The 24,807-nt window shown below is 42.3% G+C and overlaps 1 protein-coding gene across 10 annotated transcripts in view; it reads left to right on the forward strand.

Moving 5' to 3' along the window:
• Nucleotides 1-23,283, forward strand: part of rbfox1 (RNA binding fox-1 homolog 1) — a 301,331-nt gene extending 278,048 nt beyond the window's left edge. For 5 of the 10 annotated variants that reach the window (XM_036147725.1, XM_036147729.1, XM_036147727.1 and 2 more), the window contains 3 exons: nucleotides 1,532-1,590; nucleotides 6,301-6,379; nucleotides 10,139-11,988. In XM_036147725.1, coding sequence (XP_036003618.1) covers nucleotides 1,532-1,590; nucleotides 6,301-6,379; nucleotides 10,139-10,231 — 231 coding nt within the window. In that variant the 3' untranslated portion in view covers nucleotides 10,232-11,988. Of the gene's footprint in view, nucleotides 1-1,531; nucleotides 1,591-6,300; nucleotides 6,380-8,608; nucleotides 8,660-10,138; nucleotides 11,989-18,133 lie in introns of those variants that run through there. The other 5 variants (XM_036147726.1, XM_021321273.2, XM_036147731.1 and 2 more) reach the window with 2 other exon arrangements.
• Nucleotides 23,284-24,807: the final 1,524 nt, after the last annotated feature.

The following is a 24,807-nucleotide window of genomic DNA, read 5'->3' on the forward strand; positions in this document are numbered from 1 at the left end:
AGCTGTGGAGATAATGCCGAAATTACCACGTTGACGCACTTTGACGTCGGTCCAAACGTGTGTGTGTGTGTGGGGGGAAGTGTAATTTGTCCCTTTGATTTCCCTGCCTTCGTTTCCCCCTCTCTGCTGAGACGGCGAGATTGACACTTTCTTCACACTTTCACCCCCGACAAAGACCGGTGTGTCTGGGAATGAAATGCTAAACCCGAGTGATATACGGCTTACACACCAGCCCACACCATGCGACCGTATTTCAGCTTTTATTGCTCAGACACCCACCGCCACAGAAGAAACCAGGGCTGTGGTCTGAGTGATGTTGCAGGGCGGCCGCTCGCTAACTCGTGTACGCCGACTGAAGCCCGGCCGGCTGATCCATCTCCCCCCCCCAACCCTGGGCTCCGCTGCCATTAGTTCGCCTCGGCGTGCCCGGATGTCTCAAGTGACCAGCAGGAAGCTGTCCTTTAGCCCCTTTCCTGTCTGGGGTCGATCATTCAGTGGACGCTGCAGCGCTGAAATCTGAAGACGTCCCACGCATGCACCCGTAAATACACGGCGCCCCGGATTACATGTCTCGGTGCATATGCATGCTCCCCCCCCCCCATGCAGCAGCAGCAGCAGCGACACGCCAGCGCACACGCACACCCCGCCATGACAAAATAACAAATGTGCAGCGCTGCTGCGTGCAGGGTTTGACAATGCGGTGATTTATTGGCCCCTGTTTGTTGGGGGGCTGTTGCCGTAATCAGCGCGGTCCCAAGGCGGGCCCGTCCCACAGGAAGTCCTCTGCTGTGACTTCCTGTCCCACTCTGGAAGATCGAAACCGGCTTTATTTCTCACGTGGACCGGGATGCCAGCCCCCCCCCCCCCCCTCCCAGTTTAAAAATGAATGAAAGCATGCATTATTAAAAGCCACCTATCCAGCGTATGGACACAGATGGGCACACACTCCAGTGGCACTAATAGAAAAACAGTGGGAGAACAGCTTCATTTTTCAAAGAGAGTAATAGCAGAACTCCACAACGAGGTCTTTAATTCCTTCCCCCCACTCCGGCAAATGAATACAGCAGTCCTGACTCCCCAGCGGCCCAGACGTCTTCTGCCTTCTCACTTCGTTTGTGAGCTGGGGGGGTGTACAGGAAGAAGCAGATCTTCAGTAATGTCGCTGGAGAACATCGTCGGGGCTGGAAAATGGGCAGATTTTTTGGGGGAGTTGTCTCCTGCGAGGCTGTCGCTGTTACTCCAATGGGCTTGTAGAGTGACAATAAGTTGCTCCCCCAAACGTGCGGCTGCCTCGGATCATCATTCTCTCCCCTAACGCCGCCTCCTGCTGCATGCACCATATATCAAACAGCACCCTCTGGTGTCTCTGAGGGAACCTGCAGCTCAGAGGTGTGGGCTCAGGACCAAAACACTGTGCAGTGACATTTAAAGCTCCGAGTCTGTATTGTTGTTTGCTTGTGTATCTTGAGTTCTAACCTTTCTGCGAGCAGGTTGTGCTTAATCACTAATTAATACTTTGGTATTTTAACAGGGCGGCTATGCAGCATACAGATTTGCCCAACCCACCACCACCGCTGCTTACAGTGACAGGTGAGAATCCCTCCTAGGCAGAAAACTCTGCCGCCGTTCAAGAAATGCTCGGAGAGTCTAAAGCCTCACCGGTGTTCCTGCTGATCTAAAAAGCATCTCGGTCTAATGTTGGTGTTTTTATTTTAGTATCCGTGTGCTCCAAGCAATAAAAGCTCTCACTATCTCAAGGTCTGACCTCATTCCGTTGTCTTTTCATGATCTAGTTATTTTGTAGGGTTACGATCTCGAGATAAAGAGAAACTAAAGTTCAATTTGTAACGATTATCTCTAACATTGAGCTTGTTTTGCGTCATGATCTCGAGACAAAACTTCAAGCTTACGTTATCCTCATAATTTCATATCCAGATAAGATTTTAAGCCCATTTACTATTCGTAGCAGTTTCATTATGTCAGAAAAATTGATCTCTGGCTCCTGGTTTTGAGTAGAGCTGTGATACCTGAAGACACTGAGACCTTAAGCTTTTTTTTGATCATCTCAGTATCAAAACTCTGTTTCTTAAGCCACCTGGTGAATTATTTAATTCAGCCTAGGGCTAGACGATATGTCCAAAACCTATATCACAATATATTCCTTAATTTCAGTCGATACGATAGAAATACAATACCAATATAAACAAAATAAAACTACATAAAACCTGGAATGTCAGTGACAAAATTATATATTATATTCAAAAAAAAAATGTTTAAACTTCTTTTTCAGATTGAGTTTTACGAATTGCATTATTTTCTAATATGTTTTATAGATCACGTTCTCTTCGCTCCTCGCTGCTGACGCACATTGGCCAATAACAATGTCGTTGCTAACAACGCTAACCTGCAGACCAATAGAAATGCGCCTTTGCTCCTCACTGCAGAGAACAAGATCTGTAAAACACAATTTGAAAAGAATGCAAATCGTAAAACTCAATCGGAAGAAAGAAAAAAAAAAAATATATAAAATATATAAAAAAATCTGAAAAAAAAATCTGAAAACAGCAACGTTTCTCTCAAAACCTTTTTTTTATTAAGAGATTTTTCAAAGTTTAATTTCTGGACTGTATTTTTCTATGCTTGCAACCATAATGGGACAAAATACTCTCCATACACAGCGCTTCAGTGCCGAATTGCCTATTCAGGTGTTCCCTGGTTGATGCCAGTGGAGCTCCACGCTTACCTGACTCCGCCAGATGGATTTGCTCCGCATATCCATCTGGAAACCTTCTGTTGAAGTAATTTTGGGAATGGGCGAAAATACTGGTTAGCTGATTGGCCTATGTTGGTGATAGACGGGCCAAATAAACCAATCAGATCAACGAAGCATATGACGTACTAACAACGACGACGAAAACACAACCACAAGCCAAGCTACTCTTGCTGCTGCAGGTAAAGGCTCGTTAGCTCAGCAAAGAAATACTCTGTAATTCCGATAAAACTTGCTCGATAGCCACGCTAACGCTAGTTTCATCGGCTGAAGCCGCCATGTTCTTTAGACTGGACTGTCGCGCTTCTCGTTGCGTCACACCTCAACCCGCCTCAAAGCCAACGCTGATTGGACGTTCCTTTGGTGAACTGCTCCAAATTTTCTTTAACGGAAAGTAGCCAGACTGATCTGCGAGTGAAACCTTGAAAGCTCGCGAGATCAGGATGGTCTCACGAGGCTAGCTCCACGCTGCCAGAAAGGGAGAACTGGACCTACTAGAGGACATCGGGCCCTCAGGTCCCCCTCATGAAGCCTGTTTCTAATAGTTTGGTCAGAGACATTCACCCCAGAGGCCCTCCGCCGGTCACTTTGTAGGGCTCTGGTGGTACTCGTCCTGGTCCTCCTTGCACAAAGGAGCCGGCACCGGTCCTGCTGTTGGGTTAAGAACATCAGGCGGTCCGGTTCACCTCTACAGCAGCTGCCTGTCTCCTGGAATCTCCTCCATGCTCCTGAAACTGTGCCGGGAGACACATCTAACCTCCTGGCCATGGCCAATGATGAGCCTTCCTGGTGGAGTCGTGACTCTGACACTGGAGAAATACTAAAATATCAGTGCCCCCTACCTGCAGAACCATTCCTGCTTTTGGGGTTGTCTCCATGTTCCCCCCATTGGCGCCCCAGAAGAGCCGACACTGACCAACAACCCCCTCTACTGCTGAACTGACCACATCAATTATCCAGGATAATTGACTTGATATTAAACTCTGATTGATTAAAAAGAGCAGAGTATTACTTTTAAAGAATCTGTAGGAACCCTTCACACTGCAAAAACAGAACTAAAAGTAAGTGAAATTTTCTTGAAATCATTGTAAATTTCCTTGATTTAAGCAGGTAAATAGGACTATTTGCCAATGGAATAAGATTTTTGCACTTAAAATAGGAAAAATTCATCTCCATCGTCTTATTTCAAGTGCAGTATGTCTAATTATGTTATTTTAGAGATGAATTGTTCATGTTTTAAGTGCAAAAATCTCATTCTATTGGCAAATAGTCTTATCTACCTGCTCAAATTAAGGAAAAATACACTAATTTCAAGAAAATTTTTACTTATTTTTAGTTCCCTTTTTGCAGTGCATGTGATTAATTAACCACTTTGTTGCATTTCTCCCGAGTCCTCGTCTCGATGTTCTTGTTCAGAGGTTTATGGGATACGTCGTCCAGATTACACAATCAAACCAACATTGGCTGCAATCTTGAATTTTCTATTTTTCGCTACGACCGGTGGGAGGCTGAACTTTTCTTCAGCAGCAGGTTTGACACTTTAGATCCAGGTCTGTCCTGCGTTGGACAAGCAGCTATCTTTGGTAACGAGGACTTTCCTGACTGAAGCAGAATTGGAGGGAGAATGAAGGACCGGCAGAGGTTGGACATAATTAGTGTTTTTCTAACAATAAGGAACATATCTACGGGCCAAACGTAGCGGTGATGAATGGTGGCTGCTTCATCAGCGTTTTGCAGTATTCTGTGAAGGTTATTTAGGGTTTCCTGAGGTTTTCTTCCTCTCATTTCATCTTATCCACCATATTCTTTTTTTTTTTTTTTTTTTTTATAGCTCGGAGCTAAAGAACATGCAAGGAAAAAAGGCTAACCTTGTTGGACTCGATGAGAAAAGCTGTGATATATGTCGTGACTCTGTGCTTGTGATGGGAGAGTGGGTATATCACCGCGGTATTTATGAATGGCCTCAGGTCTGTGGGGGGGGGGACCAGCAGCTTCTGAGCGATGTCACTCTGGTTCAGGTGTGCTCCGTCTGAGGAGGCTCTGCTGATTCATTTCGGCCCCAGAAAGCTGTTGTCAGCCGGGATCTGGGCTGGTTTGGGAATCTAATCTGGAAAGGATTGAGAATGTCTCGTGTGATAACGTACACCCTGCCCGAGAGCCTGAAGATCATATCGATAATGTAAGATTTATCAGGCCTCGCCGAGCGCGGCTCGAATTATGAGCAGCCGCGCTCGGCGAGAGCAGAATTGGACAGCGGCCGTTTTTTTTTTTTTTTTTTCCTTCCTCCTCTCTTTCGGTGATTTAATTCCCGTTTCTGTTGCTCATGCCTTTCCCTGAGATTTAATATAATTCGCGCCCGGGTTGTTTGTTTTGCTTTTCGTGTTTGTTTCCGTTTGAATAAGCGCCCGTGCCCATTGGATCAATAGGCGTTTGTCTGTATTGTCTCAGCAATACCTTATCGGACTTATCTGTGGAGCCAATCATTTATATATATATATATAAAAAAAGAGGTCACCGGGATTGTGGAAGGCGTGTGAAAATCCAGTAAAAATATGAAACATTTATTATCTGAAGAGCCAACAGTGCTCAGGGGCTGCGTTACCAAAGCCCTATAAGTAAGTGGACCGAGTTCAGAACAGAGAGGGAGGAGCTGAAGCTGTGAAGGACGCTTCGTGACATCGGACCGGATGTCTGACCCGCTGGTGAGAGCTGTTCTGCAGACATGCTGGACTTAAAGAGCCTGTAAAGGTTGGAGCAACCCACCATCTAATGACAGGACCTTCCTGCCCTCATGTCCGCCGCGCTGACCTACGGTGCTGCTGGACTTAAGTGGACATATTTACATCGAACATAAAGTCAACCTCATGCAAGAAGCGTGAAAGCTGCATGTCTGGTTTCCCATAGGGGCTTTTCCTCTTCCCTTTTTTTTTTTTTATATTCCCGGTTGATTTGGTGCCCTCAGTCCTTGGCTGGGTGTGCCTTATCTGCTCCGAGCAGACCCTCATTTGCAAGCAAGCACTGGGGGGAAGAAAAAAAAAAAAAAACGCCGAAGCAAAGTAAATAGAGGAATATGTGAAGTCAAATAAATAAATAAATGAGGCAGCCACATCTTGTCCTGTCTTAGAAGAAAATTGGAAGGATTAGTTCCAAACCAGCAGCAATGAAAAGACAAGGGCGTGAGCCCAGTGTGCAGCCTGGGTAAACAAGCACAGGGGAAGAGACCAAGCCCTCCAGCCTCCCTGCCGGCGCCTCTCCACCCCGCGCTCCTTACCTATTCCCCTTCAGTTAATCAAGATGACAGAGAAAAGAAAAAGCACAATTCACCAACCTTTGAACTTTCCTTTGTGCAACCACCTTGTATAATGCAGGGAAGCCCACGAGGCCGAGAGGGGAATAATTGATTCCATGAGAGACTTGAAAGCGTTGACTCGAGGGGTTGAGCGTTAGACAACTACGCATAACTGTTCTGCCGCTCTCGTCAATGATAGATCAATGACCGACCGTCTCCTTCTGTGCTTCTTGTCACGCAGCTATGGCAGAGTCTATGCAACAGCAGACCCCTACCACCACACGATTGGCCCTGCCGCCACATACAGTGTGGGGACCATGGTAAGTCTCTGACAGCGCCGTCCGTCTCTTCCTGTCTCTGCACCCTGACTCTTTACGCCATAACAGTAGCTAGCACACGCCGTGGAAATAAAGACCAGAGGCCGCAGCGGCCGCTGGACTTTATTCACCTCTTTTCATTAATCGATTTAGTTTTTTTTTTTTTTGTTTTTTTTTTTTTTTGTCATGCTCTCTGGCACACCCTAGTGGAACTGAGCAGTACTGCGAAGCTCCCGGCATGTGGAAGTTGGCTCAGACATTTAGAGCGACAAACGTTATGCTATGCCACCATGAGCTCACCCACCCTCACGCATCATCGATTTCACACCAGTTTCTCCTGTAATGAGAACGATCACTGCTGTTCTGTTTTTCCATTTTTCAAGCTTTTCTAGTTTTCATTTCCCATCGTTCCAACTCGCCGTCGAGCGAGTTGACTCATCTTTTTATTTATTTTTTTATTTTTTTTCCCATTCAGCCAAACCCCAAAAAAGGGATGAAGTTCAATTGTTAATGTCTGTTTTTAGCTAGCTTTTGCAGCTACTGTAACATCAAAGATGAAAAGAAAAAGAATAAAAGCTCACCCTTTTTTTATTTTATTTTTTCCCCGAAACTGACAGTTTCTCTTTGGTTTTGTTTTATGGCGAGGAGGGGATGGGACCGGGCTCGCAGACCAAACCCAGAGATTAAGGGCCATCAGACGCATGCAGCAGCGTGCCGAGGGACATAAACAAGAGAGCACGATAGAAGGGGGGTGGGGAGTTGCCTCGCCCTCCTCTTCTGCCCAGTAGCCTGATCGGAGGCGTGCTTCTCTGCTTGAGAAATAACTCAAATTTCCGGCATGCATGCAACTTTTCAACGGCATAACAAAAATCCATAAAGCTTAAAGTTCCCCGGTGCAGCTGCTAGCTAAAAGCTTTCATTAATTAAGGCATTTCTTTCTCCCTCTTCATTTACTTAATTAAAAAAAAAAAAAAAAAACTGTGCTTGAATGTTTTTTTTTTATTCTTTCTTCTTTTCCCTCCAAATTTCCTTCCATTTCTCCTCACTCTAAAATCGTCCTCTCGATTGAACGTAGACGACGGGATCTGGCCCCTACAGTGATCAGAGCTAATGTTTGGTGTGTGTTGGGAGCTTGGGAAGCTTCACAGAGACCCGAGAGAGAGAGAGAGAGAGAGCGTGTGTCCGTGTGTGTGGTGTTAAACAGCGAAGCTGCTGGGAGATGCTCTGCACAGAGGCCAATATCTAATAAACTCCTGAGCTAAAGAGGAAAGACCTGTTTGGTTCCTAATTCTTTAATCATATTTGATTAATGCTCCTCCAGCAGAGTGAAGTCATTTTTGCATTTAAAAGCTATACAATAATTAGTTCCTCTGAGGTTGGAGACTCTTTTCTCATTTCCAGCTTGCAGACGCATCTAATATGGATAAAAGTTTTTTTTTTTTTTGCACAAGCAAGAGGACTCCCTGAAATTAGGCAAAATTAGCCTTTGAAGGCGCACACGAGCCTTTGGAGTTCGTCTGAATTCCTAATTGCGACAGAACCACATAGAGATGAGAGGAGGGACTGTGTGCGTGCGTGCATGTGCAGGTGTGCATGCGTAGGCCCACTTGCATGCCTTATGTGTGTTTGCCCTAGATATCCCGAGCATGGTGCTAAATCTAAGGGCTAATATCCTGTGGTGGTTTGCCCCTCCAGAAAGGAGCAGGCACGTCTGCTAGACATGAAAAGGAGCTGTGATTAAAGCTCTCTGAACTTCTTCTGCTTTCGGGTGAATGTCTAATTTACAGCCCTGCGAGGAGTGATTTCTCCGGCAGAAAAAATATACTTATTTCTTTTATTTTAATTAGAGTAACTATTAAGTCTGGGATTAGTGTTTCTATGAGTTTCATTTAAGAAAGTGCTCTTTCTTTTTTTTTCTTTTTTCTTTGCTCCTACAGATTATAAATTACATCGGCTAAGCTCCGAATCCACCAATCTACTCCGGCTCCTGGTGACCCCGTTCCTAACACACACACTCAGAGAGAACCCAGTCAGGCAATCAATTCAGCAAAAAACAATTATCGGCTTAAATATATCAACTATCAATCTGCCTCCTGACCATTCCCTTCCGGAAGGTTGTTCCAACATGGAAAGTCAATAAGTTTTAAAGGAAGGAAATTTGCAGAGAAAGAGAATCCAACTAAAGCTGTCACCTGAATACTGATTGGTACTTTTTCATCTTTGATGTTGCAGGCTAGCCTATACAGAGGAGGGTACAGTCGCTTCACTCCCTACTAAAAGAAAGAAAAAAAGCGAGAAAAGACAGAGACATTACCCCCAAACAAAAAAAAAAAAAAAACTATCTTTAGAAGAGAAAAAACAAAGTCAAACACGTAACAAGCGAACAGCCGGTCCTTGGTGGAGAGCTAAATCAAACAAAAAGCTTCCAGGTCCACATGCTGAGCCCCTCCCCTGACACCCTCTCAAGCAGATATTTCTACAACAACCTCTTTGATGTCATCATTGGTCTGCTCTTGTTTTGTATTCATTTTGTGCTTCTGGTTTTTTCTTTTGGAAACTTTTTTATGCACATGTGCATTCTTCCTGACTGCTGTATATGGGTGCTGTGTCACCATAACCAATGTGAGCCTACTGCAGCACGCATGGTGCATGCTCAGAGGTGTGTGTATGCAGCTGCTGTCATCTGACTAAGAATGTACCGGGTGGTTTGTCTGTCACGCGCACCTAAAACGAGCAGGAATCAGGCCAACACATGCGACTAAAAACCCACTTTTCTGACACAGAAGTAAAGGTACCCCCGAACGCATGCCTGGTAATTCTTAGTTCAAAGACAGCACTGCTCTGACTGCTTTTGTTTTTCCTTCTTTTAACATCAGAGAGTCCTACTGTTGTGCACTTGCAGTGGAGCCTTACAAGCTGTACAATGTGATATGACAGCATGCAGAGTTAAGGGTCATGAAGGTCAGATCTCTGCTTTTTGGACTCGCAGCGCTCACTTGGTGGCCCACGTCTCCTGCAAATCACATTATGTGCAACTGTTCTGCCGTAGCGCTCGTGTTTATTTTTTTTTGGGGGAACGTAACGCTGGCGGGTTTGCGTTCAGGGACAGCGTGGAGTACGAGTACAGCCGAAAGGTGAATATGGAGGATGAGCATTTAGATCGCATCTCGTCTCGTGCTCAGTGGTATTTTCCATATTTTACAGAACCCATTGAGAGCAAAACACAAACCAAATGAAGCGTGCACTTTAAGCAGCCTAAATCTGCTTTAAGGGCTGCTTTTTCTTTTTACTTGACCTTGTTTGGTAAATGTCTCCAAGCTCAGGCTAGGAAAACAGCTCTTATCCTTCGTAAACCTCCACAACCACCAGGGAGAGCTTCGCCGTCTTCTGATCACACGTAACCTCAACTTTAGCACCAAAAGAGATGGAGTTCTCCTCGACGTTTTCGATGCACAAAGACAGAACAAATAAGTTTAAAACGGGCGTGGAAGAAAAAGGTTCTGACTGTTTTTTTTTTTTTTGCGTTAACGTGTTGCAGTGGAACGCTGCAAAGTGCGAAGGGGCAGAATCTGGGTTTTATTAAATAAAAACCATGAAAAAAAATCAGTAGAGACTGTAGCCTGTAAATAAGATTTATTACACGACTGTTGTAATGGATTACTGTAGAGAAATTAGATTAGCGGATCGACACAAGTTGCTTTAAAAACTTTGCTTTGTGTTGTAATTGCATATTGAGCTTCTCTGGTTTTTGATTTTCATTAGAACGAAACTGGCAGTTTGAAGACGTCACCTTTGACTCTGGAAACTCAAGATAAGAATTCTCTACTATTTCTTCACACTTCACTGACTAAATGAGTAAACTGGTTAATGGCATTAGCATTACAGTGTGCAGGGGTCTGATAGTCTGCCGCCTACCTTCCCCTAAATCAGCGTCTGAGAGCATAATAGTTGCACGGGGACTGAATTTGCAGCAGACTTGGCCACATATCCTCACAACACACAGTGGAAGTTAATTTGCACATGGACATTAACATCAACTCACACGCAAAGCAAAGACACGGAGAAGGAGGGAGGGGGGGGGGGGGACCCTTCTGCAAATCACTGGTATCTTTTCCATAAGCATTGCACAAAATGTTTTACCTCAGGATAAGCTAACTAAACTTCACAAACTAGGATCCAGAGCTGCTCACTCCTCAGCTTTCAGGACGCTTCGTTTCTGACGCAACCAGCACGTTCGACCTCTTCGCTCCGAGAGAGAGCTGAGATATTATTTTCTGTTAGAGACCCCAGGAGAGAGTGTTAAAATAAGACTGTACTGTTGTTCCGAACAGCAGCTTCTGTATTATATAGATAGACATATACTGTATAACCCATTTCACACTGTATACACAAACACACGAGTACAGGAGGATAGTATCCAAAAGCATACAGGCGTTAGGAGACGTGATGTAGGTGTGCGTAGAGAGCCCAGGAGCTCGCCTCTTTAGTCCACATCCGGTCATTGCATCGGCTTCTATTCGTGCTACGTGAGTTGGATTTTAAGAAAATCTCTGTGTAGCTACTGTTAGCTGATTTCAGCGCAGCTATGGAAAAATCAAAAGCTATTGCCAATAATATTTACTTTACTTGTACTCACAGAAGTGTTTGTGGTCTCAAAAAAAAAAAAAATGTCTGTTGCACTTTGTTTTTTTTTTGTTTGTTTTTTATTTCAATACTTTCTGAGATGTAACATATTTATGAAATCTCTCATATACGGCTAGTCATGTTTAGTCAAAATGTTAAAATGACAGAGTAATGTTGTATATCAGAGAAAAAAAGAAAAGAAAACTAGCTCATTATCTCATGAGTCAAACTAAATCTTTATGTGGATATGAAAAAAAAAAAAAACATTGTTCTTCCTTTTCTATGCTAGTATGAATGCCCCCCGCCATTCAGGGGTTTTATAAGGAGCAAAACAAAGTTTGAGGATTATTTTTAGCATCTGCAAACAGAAGAGTTTCTCATATAAACTCTTCAGCAGAGTACATGTGTGGGTGTTCAGTTAGTGGCCACTATTAGTAAGCTAGACTGGATGAAACATTTATTTCTTTGTGTTCCTGATCTGAATGTGTGTGCCTATGATGTGCTATATACATACATAGATATAAAAATATATATAAATATGCATCAGAATGTTTGACTGTGATGGAGGATGGAAAGAAGGAAATGCAAACAATGCAGGAAGCGATCATGACTTCACTCAGAGTCCCCCGTAATAACATCGCTGTATCGCTAACACTCTGGGCTCAACGGAAACAGCAGCTGCAGAGAAAAAAACCCTTATTTTTATTATTTTTAGCTTCTGGACGAATGCAGATTAATAGCGCAGAGCTAAAAGCCACATTAGTCCTCAGGATTCAGACGAAAACGTCCAAATTTCTCTGTTGATTTGCCGCGTTTTGGATGCTTCATTATTTAAAGAAATGGCTTTAGAATAAAATAATCGTCACAGCTCATTGTTCTGAAATAGTTGAGATAATGTAGTTATTGCAGCTCATGCAGACGACCAAACTAACGTACCGACCCGGAAATCAAAAAAGCAGCAGCCTGTCTGTCTTTAGATGAAAAAAAAACATCAGTTAATTTACCATTTCTTTTATAAATAAATGTAAAATATGTTTTTCAGTCATTTTGGGTCAAGAAAATCTACATTTGTAAAGTATCTGGACTCTCTCATCTTCAGAGCAAAGAGTTTTCTATTCTTCTAGGCGCTGACTATTTTTTTGCTTTGCTAACATTTCTGAAGATATTTCTTTAATCAGTCGAACTAGACAAAGCTGAAGTTAAATTTAGCTCATTATTCTCTGCTTGGTGCCTTAAATCTGAGCTGGTTTTCTACACAGTTTTAACTTTGAAAGTTTGTAGTTTTAGTTTAGTGATTTCAAGATCTTTTAAACTAACCCTTTTAATGAGTTGAGACTCAATGGTAGGAAACGTTTTTTTTCAGGAACCTAGAAAACGGTCCAGATGCAGAACAGCGGAGAGGATCATTGGTCTCTGACTCGCTCCACCGGGGCCGGTCACCTGACTCCGATATGAGCTCATTAGCAGAGCTCTGCAGAGCTGGACTGAAGGCTGGTGAGGTAGTTTAGCCATCTGATCCAGGTGTGGAGGGGACTGCAGGACGCCGGCCCTGGAGAAGGCGAGTTAGAGACCGCTGATGAGTTAATTTACAGTGACCTGGTATGTCTACACTGCAAAAAGGGAACTAAAAGTGGGTAAAAGTTTCTTGAAATGAGTGTATTTTTCCCTGATTTGGGCAGGTAAATAAGATTATTTGCCAATGGAATGAGTATTTTGATGCCTAAAATAAGATCATTAGATAAAATGCACTTGAAATAAGATGGTGGAGATCAATTGTTCCTATTTTAAGTGCAAAAATCTTATTCCATTGGCAAATAGTCTTATTTACCTGCTCAAATCAAGGAAAAATACATTCATTTCAAGAAAATTTTTACTTACTTTTAGTTCCCTTTTTGCAGTGTAGAACGGACACAGGCGGGCAGAAGTGGTGAGAGTGAAGGTGTTATCTGGCGGTTGCCAGAGCATCCGACAGTCAGGGTTTATATGAGGGCCTATGATGATGGTGGCATTGATACCGTACACTTGCATCAGGCCCCCACTAGTGTCCATCTAGATGCCCCAGCTGCTCCGGATCTGGACCAAACCGAACGTTTCTGACGGCAGGTTAATGTCCGTAGAGTTCATCTGACAACCAGCTATAAAGACATGAACATCGACCAAGGGTTTCACGCTAACTTTGTGAAACAGAACCGGACCAGGAGAGCCAGCTCAGCTCATTCGTCAGTCTAATTACCAGTCAGGATCGACACAAAGACAAAGAAGGGGGTATGTGTGGAGTGTAAGGAGAGCAAGAAAAGACTGAATACATTTTAAACATAATTTACCATCAAAGCAAACTCTAATCTCCAACATGAAGGTAGAATTTATCACAGGGCTGGCTGTAAATCATTGAAGTTGTCCATCAAGCATTCATGAGCTAATTTAAAAGACTACTTTTAATACCAGAAGTACAAATTTAGTATTAAGTATTAATTTGCATTCAAATATTAAAAGCAGGACGTCAAGTCAGAATGATTAAGGCCATGTTTAAGACTACTCCTGCAGTGACGCATTCAGATTTTAATTCTAGACACAACTCCGTCTTCATACTTTGACGGCACCACACTACAGAGTGCATGTTGAATTTTTATGGAAACAGTTATATTTGTTGCTCTGGTAATTTAAAAAGGAGCTTAATTAGTTTGGAGATTTTTATTCTGCAAAGAGATTACGGCTTCAATAATAGTTTCTGGGAATGATTTGTGATTCATACTGCTGGAATGGACTTTTTAATCCATTATGGTCATCAGAGTGTGGTGATACACTAATTCGCTTTTGGTAATTACGCTGAATGTTAAAGCATTAGCATACGCGATGCAATTAAGAGGAAATGGAGATCTGTTTGTGAATGTAAGTTATCCCGACAAACATCTCGCCACGAGCGAAACTCGTGACTCCCGTTCTTTATTTAAATTTTTTTTTTATTTCTCTTGATGTCATGTTATTTACGGGGAAGAGTCTGAGTGTCGTCGTTGTCAGGAACGGCTCCCAACAGTCTGCACGGGTTTGTCAACAGTTTACAGAAAAAGTTATAATTAGCTGTTTCAGTGTCAGCTTATCAAGGCTTAAATGTTATAGATATATTAATTAGCATTCTGTAGTGTAAAGATCTAATGCATTTTATCATGCTTACAGTAAGTCAAATGTGAATTTATAGTACAAAGACTCTAACTTTTAGGTTTGTTTGTTTTTGTTGTATTTCATAACCAGCTTAATATGCAACCAGTCCTCTATTTGATCCACCTGTTTACACTTATTAATAGTAGTACTGAGCTATGTTTACATATGAGAAGAAAATACTCTTTATGCATCGTTTATATTTACAAGTATTCACTAAGCCCTGATAAGCTGGCAGGTGAGTTTATTAATCCACCTAAAAATATTTGTACAAAAGAAAACCAAGCAAAAAAGTTGCAGCACCTGTAAATACATCTAAATGTATATACACACAAACTATATCATGATTCTCTCAGTAACTGTTTTATATGTATTCCTATATGAAGTGGGGTTATATGTGTATTTTCAATTTAGCTCAACTTGTTCTTCAACTCTATGTAATTTCTATAATGAGAATATATTGTCTGAAAGGTGTAAAGTAATTTTCTTTGAAGTTTATTTCATAGGTAAAAGGTTTACTATTCTGAAGCTTTTAGTTATTCTTGAGATCTTTTTGTTGTCAGTATGTGACATATAAGTAACCACTGATTGTTTTCTGAGTGTCAGAATAAAGCAGTTATAAGAACATTATGTTTGCCTTCTCACACATGGGTGTTTGTTATCGATTGTTGAGAGAGAATGTGATTTGGTTTTTTTCATTTGTTTTAGTTTTTTTCCCTCATGAAAGAAGAAAACATTCCTGCCTGGATGAGTCTGGCCATGCAGATATTGATAAATGGAAATGTTGGTAAAAACAACAGCAGTTTAGCGTTTGCCCCGTATGGAGATGTTTTATCGCCAATTTGGTTCCTTTTAAGGATTTTAAATGTGGTTATGAATATCCAAACATTTTTAAGATGCAAAAAAAGTCTGTAAATTTGTGCTAAAAAAATTTTACATTTTTAATTAATCAAGTTTAAGACAAAATAATCCTATTTTGAAGCATTTTTGATTACTATGTTAAGGAGGCACTCGGCTTTATTCATAAACCAGAAGAAATGACGCTCTTTTAATCACCAAGTCAATTTCATCAGAGTTATATTGGATCCAAACCTTCTGAATAATAATAGGAAACAGTCACCCGAGGGGAGAAAACACGACATGTCTTCAGCAACTCAACAACAAAGCCAGATAAACTGGATGCTGTACGTGTTCCAACCCTGACTACTCAGGATAAGGAGAAAATTCCCCCTAATGGAAAAAGGAAAATTTGATTAGTGGAAATCCCCATAAAACCACCTTGCAATACTCCAACATCATCAGCAAAATGAGTCCCACCAGAACATCGAAGAACATCTGAAGCTCCCACCCCCGTTTCCTCCTAGTCCTGAAATCTATCAGCAGGTGTTCAGCTGGTAGAGGAAAAGGGAAAAACACAGACCACATTAATGGTTTCTGTGGTTAAGGGCGAGCCGTTTGCCAAAGTGTGTTTCGTACTGACCAAGAGCCAGTTCGTTTTCTCACTTTGACAACCAATCATTTAAATTTCTACGATATATTCAGCTTTACGGCGTTAAAATGTGGCTAAACGACTCCAAGAACTAACAGCTGGAAGTTGTTTGTGTTTGATTAAAAGGTCAAAACACTCAACATACCCAAACTTGGGCTCAATCCACATTCCCTGAATAACAGCTCCTAGCTCCTGCTCCTTTACCTTTCACGGGATCAACAGTAAGAACTTTACTGTGGGGAGGAAAGGAGCTTAGGGCTGCTGTGCCAAATTCGGACAGCCTTTAACTCCGACGTCATTACGTAACGGAGCGCCCTCTTTTCTCCGGAGATTTTCGTTGATTTCTGTGAGGGTCTGTGCTGATACGTCATGTCACGCAAAAGGATTGTGGGATACCTAAAGACTTATTTGCGCCGGTAAGGGACATTTTGATGTACCTAAGCTAAACTAGCAGCGGGAGGAAGCATACAGGCTCCTTTTCCTACCTCCTTCCTCACTGACTGCACTATTCAAACACCACTGATCATGGCCGCTGACGCACTTCTGCTTTGGCTGAAGAGTCCTGGCTCTGTAAGGGTATTCGGATTGAGCCCAGGATCAGAGCCACAGTTAATGATTTAAAAATAAGGGGCCTAAACTCTCATATTGGTGCATCCCTATTTAAAATCTTTAGAAAATAGAATAAAATTGGTCAAAATCACCAGATTTGGATCAAAATACCAAACTATTAGATTGGGATGAAATGGGATGGATCCAGAGGCTTTACTGTGTCATACACACGTCCCATAATGTATGTTTTAAAACTAATAGGTTGGCAATTTTAGTGAATAATAAAAAATAAATATTTTTGTAATTACAGTTGTGCCTTTGACACAGGAAAGTTTTAAAATGGTTTTTATCTTAGATTTACATTGTGAGGCTTTAAAATATAAACGACAAAATATTGAAAGCAATAGGAAATGTAGGGTGGGGGACCTCAGTTTACTTGTGGTTGGTATTAAAACCTTTTTATATACCGAAAGAGTTTGGTACAGCAACCAAAACAAAAGTATAATTTGGTCAAGATGGCTTGGACTAGGCCGCTACGTCGTCATTTCCTGACATCTTAGGTTTCTGCGCCATTAGCTGGTGACCCAAACCAAACCCATCCAAAGGTTAGTTTTGAAAAAGTGTGAATTGGACCGTATTCGCAGAACCAGGCTCAATAATGTCAAGCGAAGCAATTATGTGCTACTAAACAACTTCAGGATCATAGATGAAATGTTAGCAACCACAAAGTGGTCTAAAATACCATCAAACAAAGACAAAAACACTGCAGTATGAATCCTGGTTCCCCGACTGCAGGAAGATATCTGGATGGCTCAGACCTACCGGGTTTTAGCAGACTTCATAAAGCAGCACAGACTCTAACACCTGAACTAACCCTCTCCTGAATCCTTCCCGTCTGAGGGTGATTAATACATTTGTGTCTGCAGTCCTTCCAGGACTAGGCTCCCTGTCAGCGAGGACTATATGTAGCTCCGGCGCTATTGTGCTCCCTCCCTGCTGAGTTGTAAGACTGCGTGTGGATATTTTTGTATGGCAGCTCCCCAGTGAGCACACAGTAAATCTGAGGTATAGAACGGAGAGAGGTGGGGGAAAAGCTTGGGCCGGATCTCCTCTATAAGAACAGATGGATGGCTGGGTGGAGGGAGGGAGGGGTGGAGGGAGGGAGGGCGGGGCGGGGCGGATGCTGATTGAGCACGCCACTTGTTTGACTGTTTTTCTCTCCGGCTTGGAAGTCGGACTACAAAGCCATTTTGAAATGAACGCCTGATCTTCTTTCATTTCTCTATTTTTTTTTTTTTATCAGAAGCTCCACAGAGCTGCTGAAGATCACTGCAAATTAGTGAGCATCTGTCGTGACGAGGGTCCTGGGACGCTTGCCTTGCCCGCCTGCCCCCTACACCCTCGCACCACGCCCTCTCTCCCCCACTCCCATCCAGCCCCATTACGCTGAGACTTTTCACTGTGCTCTGCCAAAGTGCCGATCTCCACATGTATGATTACAGCTCGCTCTGATCTTTATTCTGGCGAGAGCGGCAGCGGGCTCCCCTGCTCCGCTCAGGCTTCTCTTTATGCTACATTACAAGGCTGGGATGAAACCCGAATGAAGCCGTTGTCTCTCAGCTTCCGCACTCTTTGCATCAGACTTCCTCTCGGGTGTTATGACTCTGTGCTCAAACCTCGTCTTGAACTTTCCTCCTTGAAAAATTGTACATTATACATATAGGAGGAGGTTCAGGGACGGAGGACTTCACAGAAGACGTGTTTGTTGCATGCTTTGCTCCATATATCTACATGTCTTTTCCGTGACAAGCTCCACAACCGTGAAAACTTCCTCCAAAAGAAACTTTCCACAAGCACCTCTCAATATGCACAAATATCAAAATGAAGCGTCACTTTCTGCATATTTACCAGTTTCCCCTACTTCTCTCCCCTGTTTCTAGTAAATACAAAACGAAGAGCTGTACTCAGTATTGATGGACATCACAGATGAAAACAACGAAGAGCGGAGAACTAGCTTTAAGAAAATAACACAAGAAGAAGACGAAAAGGAGTCCCTCTACTGAGGCTGGCGAGGGAAGACGGGAGGCGTACAAAGTGGCGCCACGGCAGTGGTGTCAACCAGCCACAAACTTGACAGATGGAGTGAGCCAGTTTCCACCAGGGACCACCTTTTTGCCGGGTAGAAAAAAGACAGAGAGAGAAGGAAGTGTCCCATTATTATAAAACATTTTATTTTTCTATACTTTTGTGATTTACAATGGTAAAAAAAAAAAAGTGTGTATAAAGCAGTATATATGTACAAATCTGTTTTTATGTTTTTTGGTAAGGGAGATGAACAGTTGGCCCTTGATGCTGATTCTGTGGTATGCAGGAAGGAGGAGGGAGGATGATCCTCCCCCAACCCCCACCTCCTCTCTCTATGGCACACTGCTCTGAGGTCGTGTAAAAAAAAAAAAAAAATACAAATAAAACATGAAATGAAAGAAAAAAAAACAACAACAAAAAACAAAAAGGTGGCAGGGAGCGCTCGGCATCCAAGGCAGATGCACTTTCTACGCTGTACTTCCTGCGGCCGGAGTCTCGCGGCTCCGCCTTCTTCCTTCCAACCTCCTTCCTTCCTTTCCTTCGTTTTCTGGGCCGACGGAGATGACGCCGCCGCCGCTTCCTGCTTGTCGCGGCGTCGTCGGCCCGCAGCGCCTACTGTTAGCAGCGTCCCCCGTGGATACTGTCGTGATGTCACTTCCTTTTTTGGCAGCACCATTGGGCATCCCCGCCCTCCCCAATGGGCAGCGACACTGGTTTACAGCTTTGGGGAGTGGGGGGGTTGAGCCACGGCGGGACGGTGAGACGGTATACAGCCGAGCCTCCCCGTCTGCCCCTCTCCACGCCCCAGCAGAGGTCACTGACTTAAGGACTACTTCGAGAAAAATGGCGCAGAAGCCACTGACTTTGTTCACCTGCCAGACTCCGAGCCCAAGCCTTTGTGTCACCGTGCACCGACGGACGAACTGTCAGACCAACACGAAAACAAGGTGCGTACAACTACCAAGGATGCACGTTTCCATCCGACGAGAATAACTCATCAACATCCATGTAACAAATTGAATTATAATCGAGTAATCCCATTGTACTACATCAGCAGGTGCATAACCAAAACACAAGCCTGAGGCATATAGACTGTGTCGCTAGATAAAACATTATAGAAATACAGTAGTGCCCATCCAACAGTATCAAAGGAACGAGGGCTGAAATATGTGATTTCTTTCGTCAATGTATTCTGAGAATATTTGTGTTTTTTTTTTTTTTTCAGCACTCAAAACTTTTGAACAGAAAAAAAGCGTTTTAATTTTGTGAAAGCAGAACCTTAATTCTTTATATCAGGAGTCACTGTAAACGTGTTTAATCAAGAATGTTGGTTCAGTTTTTGAATGTACTTTAATGTCTAGGGTGTCCAATAAGTATGTATTCTTTTTTCTGTATATAAATATATATACATATCTATTATATGGGCTGTGGTGATGTCAGGGAATAGAGGGGGTGGCAGGAAAGCCTCCGGCCCCCCGAGCATAGTTATCAGAACCCCCTCCAACTAAATATGTCCCTGATATTTACTGTAACATGTGACCATGTGCTATATGATTGAAAGTGTGACGGTGATAGTGTGAACTGATCTCCCCTGAATCCCACCTTTGCCACAAACACACGCACTGTGCAGATTCTCACAGACGAACAACACATGCTGGATTTACAGACTCGACCCCGAACATCGTTGCCCCGCTCAGAGCAAAGCGTCATCTCCCCACTTTCTAGCTGATCCTTCAGAGACAAAAAAAAAAAGGTTTACATCTGCAGCAACTCTGACCCTGCAACCTGGAGCTGCAAAGACTTCCTAATTAGCGTAAGGTGTTGTGGGTGTCGGATAAAAAGTTTATGAATATTGATTTCTCTTTCTTACTCGAACCAAAGTATGATTTGAACACGCGGGCTCAGTGCTCTTTGATCAGGAGACAGCGGGACTCTTAGATGACGGCGGAGCCCGGATGCATATTGACGTGACCCAGATTTCATTCACTCGTCGCTGCGGAGGAAGAGCTCACTTTTCAGCCGATCTAACGAGCTGTGCTGAAGAAGCCCGGCTCGCGGCTTCCTGTGGCGGCCTCGGTTTACGAACCGCTGGTCTCATGCTGGCCGTGGTGGGCGGGCGGTTGGTTTTTACTGCATATTGGATATAACCTGCTGGCCCTGAGGAGAAACTTTTTACTTTTTTTTTCTTTTTTTTTTTTTTTTTAATCAGAGGTGAGCAGGTTTGGGTGAAGCACAACTTAGTTTGAGAGTTCAGGGTACACTACTTGGTTAGTGGTGGTTTGCGGAGAGGGAAAGAATAGCTTAAGCTCCTGACTTCCTGTACAAAACTACACAGTGTACTGTTAATATTCTGTACAGTAAATCTCACCTCACACTTCTTGATTAACTTTCATCCTCTTTCAGGTTAAAAATAACAAAAAAAAAAATAGACTACTTGTTCTGAATCAGGGCTCCTACCCACACGACCTCTGTTCATCTGTAGACAGCTTCCCATATATTACAGAGTATCTATATCATGGCAACTAACTGTTGTGAAGTCTAATTGGGGTAAACTCGGTCATTTGTTCTCCCGCACAGCTTCCATCTGCAGATTTAGCATCTTCATACCTGTTGGTTTGTTTCTGAGAGTCAACTGATTGTTCTGGCCTACTTACGGCTCCGCAGACTGGAGGTGGGTCAGAAAACTCAGGAGCAGGTTGGAGTTTTAGTTTGCCGAGAACTTCCAGGGAGCCAGAGATAAAGAGCCACAGTTTGTTTTCCTCTTTCGTTTCGTCACATAGCTGGAACTTGTCCACTGAATTATCTATGCATATTGCAACAAAAACACTTTGATGTCATGTGTGATGGGCACATTTTCTGAAAGAACACTGTTGTGTACTTATTCTAGTTAGCTACTAGCAGATCAAATCTGACGGGATGAAGCTGGTATTATTATTATTATTACGTGTTTTAGTTTTGTCAACAAATCTTAAGAAAAAGTGAAAAAAATGTGTGTTTGTCTCCGTACTCTGACTTAGTTACACTGTTTTTACAAACGAGAAAAAGCTAAACAAAAAGTGTAGTTTTTAGCAGATGTTACTCTAATAGTAGGTAAGCTCAAGTGCATTTCTTGGGGACTATTTTCAGCAGCGGATGAATTCACAAAAGGTGCTGTTGTGAGTGTTTGTGTCGGCAGACGTGATAAAGGAACGTTTCTCCACCTGCAGCAGTGTCGATGTATTTTACTTTAGGGAACCATGGAGGTCTGTGCATCTCTGTTCTGGTTCAACCTTTTTAAATGCTGTTTTTATCATTTATTTTGGGTTTTAAAAATCAAAGGACGTAGCATTACTTTGGAGGAGTGATGCAAAAGATATCAAGCTGTCTCTGCTTTAGTTTATGCAAACCAAAAGAACAAAAAAAAAAAGATTGGAGGTTTGAAAATAGCAACATTTGCAGTGAATTGTGCAAAAGAAATGACACAATCTTCATTTGTTTCTCGTATTAACTGTTGTAGATGTAGAAATAGGAAATAGGGGCTGTGTGCAATGTTGCCAATCTAAGTATTCTCCTGATGTTTACCAACAGCTCATTTTCACAGAGGAAAAAAAAAAAAAAGAACACTGAACCAACGACACTTCTGTCACTTCTTCTACAGTACTTGTTTCAAACGTATATGCAGCTTTGCAGCGAACTTTAAACTGCAGGTTTTGTAAAAAAAACAATTAAATAAAAATGAAGCAAAAACAAATTGAAGAGAAGATAAAACTCCTTTTAGAGATGTGGTAAAGGAGAGTCCCATCCAGCTTGCAGGTTAGCTCCTGTACTACAGCTCTTAATGCATGAAGGTATTTTGTTATATTTTTTCCATTTACCCGCTACAGCTCCCATGAAAACTCTCGTTGACAGTGTGTAGCTGCCACAGCCTCATGTGAGCTGTAGTTGAAAACCAAGAAAAAAAAAAAAATGTATAAAAGATGAATTTTATTGCCTTAGAATTTTTATCCAGTTGATATGAGAAATACTAAATAGATTTTAAATGTTTTAATGGAAGTAGTTAGACGTTAGCAGTGTTGATAGCTGCACCAGCAGCAGTGGTGAGGTCTACATTGGGGGAAAATACTGTTTTTTAACTTTTAGGGCCGTTTTTGTTTTCCACTGTGGTTGTTTGTCTCTGCTCGCTGGCCAACACTCTGAACCCGAAACTGCGTCCAGAGCAGTCCTGCCTTTGAGGAAAAGGAAAAGGCCGATCTAAAACTCCAGCCTGCGCCGTAGCAGTGGGATGGAGCGGGGGGTGGGGTGGGGTTACAGCGACCCTCCCTTCCTTCCTTCAGATGCCTTTAAGTTTAAAAACAACAACAACAACAAAAAAAAAAAGACTGGTCCTGATCTTCCTGAGCACGACTGCTTGAGCTGTGACACTCGCAGGCTGCCCCTCGCTTCCATCACACCCCACACAGCACCCTCCCATCCCCAGCCTTCAAGTATGTGAGTCTACTGGCCCCTTTTGTATTCCTGGTGTTCTGTACATAATAACCTTCCCCCCCAAAACTGATCTTACTTCCTTCAGCTGTCCTTTCAGGGGGAAAAAGAAGAAGAAAGAAAGAAAGAAAGAAAAAAAAATACATTAAAAAGAAAAAAAAACGGACTATCCTCTGACTCCCGAAATCTTGTATTTTGTTCTAACGATGACAAAATTTATTTATAAGGGATTTTTTTAAAATCTATCTCTTTCTCCTTTTTGTAAATGTTCCAGTTAAATAATGTTTAAAAATGTTAAAAAACTAAATGGATATATTGAAAGGTTAAAAAAAAAAAATGTCTCTAGAAGTCCCTGCCCCCTCCTCTGGCTCTGTACTCTGAACTTTGTGTTTTTGTTTTTTCTCTTTCTGTATGCTTCTCTTTACGTGCTTCAGATGAAGAGTTCTATTTATTATGACATCAACGTTATTATAATTATGACTAATTATTAATATTATCATCCTCATCATCCTCATTATTATCATTAATAAACTTGTCTACTTCAGCCGCAGCGTCTCTGGGTTGTTTGTGGTGAGTGATGAGATGGGGCAGATGGAAATGGGCGGGGCTTTTTTTTCCCTACAGCCATTTGTCTTACGCCAAAAGCCTTGTGGGGCTACAAGATGGAGAGCACCTGTCTGTTGCAGCGGCCAGCATTTACCTGAGCGCCTCTCCCACTGAAACCTGCGAGTGGAAAAATACAGACGGCGGTCTTTGAGGGCCAGACGGAGAAAAACAAGCAAATGTAAATATTACAGAATGTCTTCCCCTGTCCATCGTCGCTGGCTTTGTTTAATCCTCTGAGCCTCTGCAAACAATAGGAGACGAGACAATTTCCCATCACAAAGAGTATACCGGAGATCCGGCGTTATTTGTGTTTCTCCAACACGACGTCAACATTTACACAATGGGACCTCTGAAAGCTTTCGCTCCAGCGGCCGCGTTGCGTGTTCCTCTTTCTAAATGTCAGATGTTTCTTTAAAAGGCCACAACTTAGATTTCTGTCGGCGAAGATACGTGTGAGTTTTAAATCAGTGCTTCTGTCGTTAAAACGAGCCGAAATCAAACATAGCGCTGTTTGTCTGAATCAGACTCGTTTGGGAAACCCAGTTTGGTTGGACATGCAACTAAAAGTCTCTCGAGGGATTTTTCACCGATTCTCCCTAAGGTTCACAACTTTTTCTTCTTCTTACTGTAGTTTCACTTTTTTTCCAGTTCAAATTTTAGGAATAACATCACAGTCAAAGAAAATTCATGACTTATTTGCTGTTAACCTTCCGTCACGATTAAAATATTGTCCCATAGTCCCTCAATGGAGAGAAAAAACAGTAGAACAAGGTTAAGTAAATGATTATTGTTTTTCCTTTTTTCCCCCCAAACAAGTTCTGCACATAAACATTACTGACTGTTCACGTAGGGCCATATGTAACCTTTTTTCTCTATTCCAAAGCTACACTTTTTCCATGTTTATTTTTCTGAACTCCTCATTAAACCGAAAATATACAGATTCAAATTTACGTTAATAACCAACGTCATTTGCCCATGTCGGTGTTTTCGGTAAAAAAAAGAAAAGCTGTTTCTGTCCGGCGTGAACTCTATGCAAAAAGGCTCATCACAGGATGTTTTTTAAATGAAAGTGGAAAGAACCAAATGCTGAATTTATATACAATATCTACGTTAAACACCACTTTGGAATAAATAAATAAAGCTCCCCTAATTAACTCCCTTATTACACTGCAAAAAGAGAACGAAAAATAAGTAAAATTGTCTTGAAATTAGTGTATTTGCCCTGGATTTGAGCAGGTAAATAAAATTATTTGCCAATGGAATGAGTATTTTTACCCCTAAAATAAGATTATTAGATATACTGCAATTGAAATGAGATGATTGACATTAGTTGTTACAGTTCTAAGTGCAAAAATCTTATTCCATTGGCAAATAGTCTTATTTACCTGCTCAAATCAAGGAAAAATACATTCATTTCAAGAAAAATTTTCTTATTTTTAGTTCTATTTTTGCAGTGTATTGT

Source organism: Fundulus heteroclitus, chromosome 16, assembly GCF_011125445.2.
Source record: "Fundulus heteroclitus isolate FHET01 chromosome 16, MU-UCD_Fhet_4.1, whole genome shotgun sequence".
NCBI classification, from domain to species: Eukaryota; Metazoa; Chordata; class Actinopteri; order Cyprinodontiformes; family Fundulidae; genus Fundulus; species Fundulus heteroclitus.